At 48.9% G+C, this 3,754-nt stretch overlaps 1 protein-coding gene across 1 annotated transcript in view; it reads left to right on the forward strand.

Annotated features, from left to right (window-relative positions):
• Positions 1-1,329: 1,329 nt before the first annotated feature.
• Positions 1,330-3,754, forward strand: part of UNC5B (unc-5 homolog B (C. elegans)) — a gene marked incomplete at its 5' end in the record, with an annotated part of 14,889 nt that continues 12,464 nt past the window's right edge. Inside the window, one exon of the mRNA XM_010012617.1 lies at positions 1,330-1,551. Coding sequence (XP_010010919.1) covers positions 1,330-1,551 — 222 coding nt within the window. The remainder of the gene's footprint in view (positions 1,552-3,754) is intronic.

Genomic DNA, 3,754 nt, shown 5'->3' on the forward strand with positions numbered 1-3,754 from the left:
GGTGACGAAGGGAGTGGGCTCCTTTATTCCTTGCCAGCTCTGGAGATGTTATCACGGGGCTGGGGATATTTACTGTTTTCCTGCACGCTGTAGTGCCTGGAGTAGAGAATCGCAGCTCTTGCTGGGGGAAAAAAGGAGGAGGAAAAGCTAATAATGCTTCTAGGTGTAAAGAAAAGCCTCGTGATGTGACTCGACTGCTAGCGAGGTGCCCAGAAACAATAGGTTAAGGAGTAGCATCCCAGTGCATGTATGTGGGTTTTTATCAGTCCTGTGATACTTGGGTTTGATCTTAATGGGCAAATTGGTTGGAAACAGGAAACATTCCTATGCTGGATGCTGCAGGTGATCCTCAGTATTGGTCACAGCATCTTTCCAAGCCAGTGCTGAGGGCAAGAGCCACCTTGAGGCTCCCACTCCTCAGGAATTACATCCCTGGGTAAGCACTGAGGTGCTTGCCCCTTTTCAAGGCTTTCTTTGGCCTGACCTGAGCAGACATGACCTCTTTTTCTGGTTATTTTTGCATTTAGATTGTTTTTGAAAGAAAACAAGCAGGAAGATGGAGATGACCAGGGCGATGACCCAATCTGTTTTATGGGGTGGGATTGTATGAATCCTGATCGTTTTTTGTGTGATTGCATTTCTCTGGAGGTGGCTGGGCTGAAGCAATCATTTACCTGTGATGGGCAGATAGCTGGTCCTTGGGATCTGTGCTGGCAGGGGCTGCTGGTGTCCCCTGTGTTGTGTGATGCTGAGATCCAAGTGTTGGCAGGGGGCTGAGATCCCAAACACAACTCCACCAAAGATTGGGATGCGTGAGATTTTTGTGCTGAGGTTGTCGTCAGTGTTTCTCAGCACAAGCCCTGCCAGCATTTTACTTGCAGCATGCCCTTGTGTTCCTCAGGTCCTTGGGAGAGAGGCTTGGGAAGGGGAACTCCAGCTCCTCTGGAGCCTCTCTGTGTCCCTGTCACCTTCCCCTGCACTTGGTTTTGTTTTCCTTTATATCTTGTGGTGTCATTTAGTGATATCACCCAGGCTTTGGGGTCAGCTAGGGCTCAGGGTATGGATAAAGGGGCTGGTACCCAGGCAAAAACAGGATGCATGCTGCAGCAGCAGCAGGTCTAGCTAGCAGAGAATTGCTTTTCTCTTTTTTTGGGAGCCTCCAGCCCTCTTTTGCTTTTCCAAGCATCCTCAGCAAGGGCTGTTGGTGACACCACCGCACACAGGGCAGAGCTGGGAAGGAGAGGGAGGGATGAAGCAGCATAGGCACGAGTTGCGTCCCTAATGGGACAGGACTAAGGGCACCTCCTGACCCTCTCGCTCCCCTGGTAGGGCTGGAGTACAGCGATGTGCTGCCCGACTCCTTCCCCTCGCCCCCGGCAGAGACCCTCCCTTACTTTCTGCTGGAGCCACAGGATGCCTACATTGTGAAGAACAAGCCAGTGGAGCTCGTCTGCCGCGCCAACCCCGCCACCCAGATCTACTTCAAATGCAACGGGGAGTGGGTCAACCAGAACGACCACGTCACCAAGGAGAGCCTGGACGAGGCCACTGGTGAGCAAACCCACCCTGGCATCCCCCTGCCTGCCCTTCCAGTCTCTTCTTTCCAGGCACTTCTGCACTTTTCTGTCTTGCACATCCATGCTGTAGATGATTCTGTTTCAAGCAGACCAACAAGTCTGTGATTCATGTTTATCATTCCCCAGGTGAATGCAATCTCATGAAGTCACTTTTGTATGTTTTCCACTTCCTTGGTCTGTGCACAGCTTGTCTCTCTTTCTATATCATCAGTGAATTTTAGTAGAGGAGCTTACCCTTTCCAGGCCATTGATGAAGGCATGATGATGGTATGGGTCACCATACCTCATAGAAGCTTGGGGAAGTCAGCCTGCATGCTTGCATGCTTACCCATTTGCAGGATGTGGGGTTGTTAAATGTGACTTGAAAGAAGCACGTTTAAAACTGATAAAAGAAAGGAAACGCTTTCCTGCAAAATGCCTAATCAACATGGAGGAGTCATTGCCACAATGGGTAGTGAAGTCTGGCAGCTCACTCAAGTTCACAAAGGGATTAGATGTTTAATGGGGAATGAGAACATTTTCAGGTAGGATTTGAAATGCCTTTTAATGTCAGATGAGTCCTTCCCTGCCTCAGAGGACAAGTCAGCTGCTGGTTGCCTGAAACTGAGGGGGGTGAGAATGTGGTTTAGGCATTCTAGGAGGTTTCTTATTGCAGGAGATTGGGCTCCACAGATCTTCCTGCCCCATGCTTTGGAATGTTTCAGCATGAGAATAAGATGTAGGATTACATATATCATATACTGAAGTAGATCTGCTAAAATTGGGATGCTTTAGCTCAGCTCTTGTCTGCACCAATTTTGGTACCTGTGACCTGATCAAGAAGAGGAAGAGTACTGTCACATTTCTCTGCAAATCACTGAGCATGCTGTATCCCTCATCTCTAGAGGGCTTTAAACCAATGTGACCTTTTGAACTGCTGTGGTGTTGGCCACAGAAAGCAGGTTGAGCTTAGGAGAGACACTGTCAGCCTGGAGGAGCACAAGTATTTTTATAGAATCTCCTCTTGTCCGTTTGATTTTTTCCCCACAGTCTTTTCCTTCCCTGGCATCTCCTCAGCGCTTCATCCAGTGCTGTCTTTGAGCCAGTCTTTGCTTGGGTGCGTCTCTGAATCTGCTCTGGAAAGGAAAGATAATTTCTTTTCTCTGCAGCTTTTTAAGCCTTTCTTCTTAATGCTGCTTCATCTGTTCTGGAGTGTCTTTTCCTCCAGAAGATCTCTGTCTGAAGGATGGTCAAACGTGCATGGGAAGGCTGTCCCCTTGCTTCTACAGAGGCTGTTGGTAGCACCGGCAGCACCGTTTTGGAGTCCACCTCCCAGTTCTTGCAGAGGCCAGGTTTGAAACCCCCACTACTCTAGGGCAAAGCCAGTGCAGATTAGCAACTGGGCAGCCTTCACTGGGAGCTTATTCATCTATTTTTAATATGTGGCCACACTGGGTTGAGCCAAAGGTTCATGCACCCTGCGTGTGGCAGTGGTGGATGCCTAGACGAAGAGTATTGAACCAGGACAAGCAGGGAGCGATGGACCCCACTCTGTTACCTCCCAGCTTTCTAATGTCCATGATTAAGGGACTCCCTGATTTGGTGGCAGTATCTTAGCAGTGTGGTCCAGCCCTGGATGGATTCCCTGCTGTTAATTTGTCTAAATGCTGCTAGGATTCATTTCTCCTCTGAATCATCCCAGCATCCTGTAGCAGGGAGTTTCATGGTTTAGTGATGTGAAAAGCACTGTATTTCTGGTTCCACCATTTGCTCCGCCTCTTGAATTAATACCCCTTTCTGAATAACCTGCTTCATGCAACTCTTGAGTAGAACAGGCTAGAGAAAACAGAGCAGGAAGGGAGCAGAAAGTCTGTGCAGCAGGAGCTTGCCCTGTTTTAGTGGGGGACTCATTTGCTTTGGGCCAACACCTCTCTCTCAGATCCCAGTCTGCAGATGAAGAATGTGTGCCATCAATTTGGGGAGGAAACACTGCACACCTTCTTCACCCAGGCTTCAAAGATGGTATTGCTGCTATCAGTGAACAAACTGACAGTGCGGAGGTGATGCTGTGCATGTAAACTCTGCCAGCGTGGGCATATCTGCCCAGCAGCTACCTTAAGAAAAAAGGAGCCGGAACCACAATGGTTTACTGTGCTAAAAAAAATCTCTGTTTGCAATGCCTGCTGTTTGTAGGGAAG

The sequence above is a fragment of the Nestor notabilis genome, unplaced genomic scaffold (genome assembly GCF_000696875.1).
Source record: "Nestor notabilis isolate BGI_N333 unplaced genomic scaffold, ASM69687v1 scaffold18354, whole genome shotgun sequence".
NCBI classification, from domain to species: domain Eukaryota; kingdom Metazoa; phylum Chordata; class Aves; order Psittaciformes; family Psittacidae; genus Nestor; species Nestor notabilis.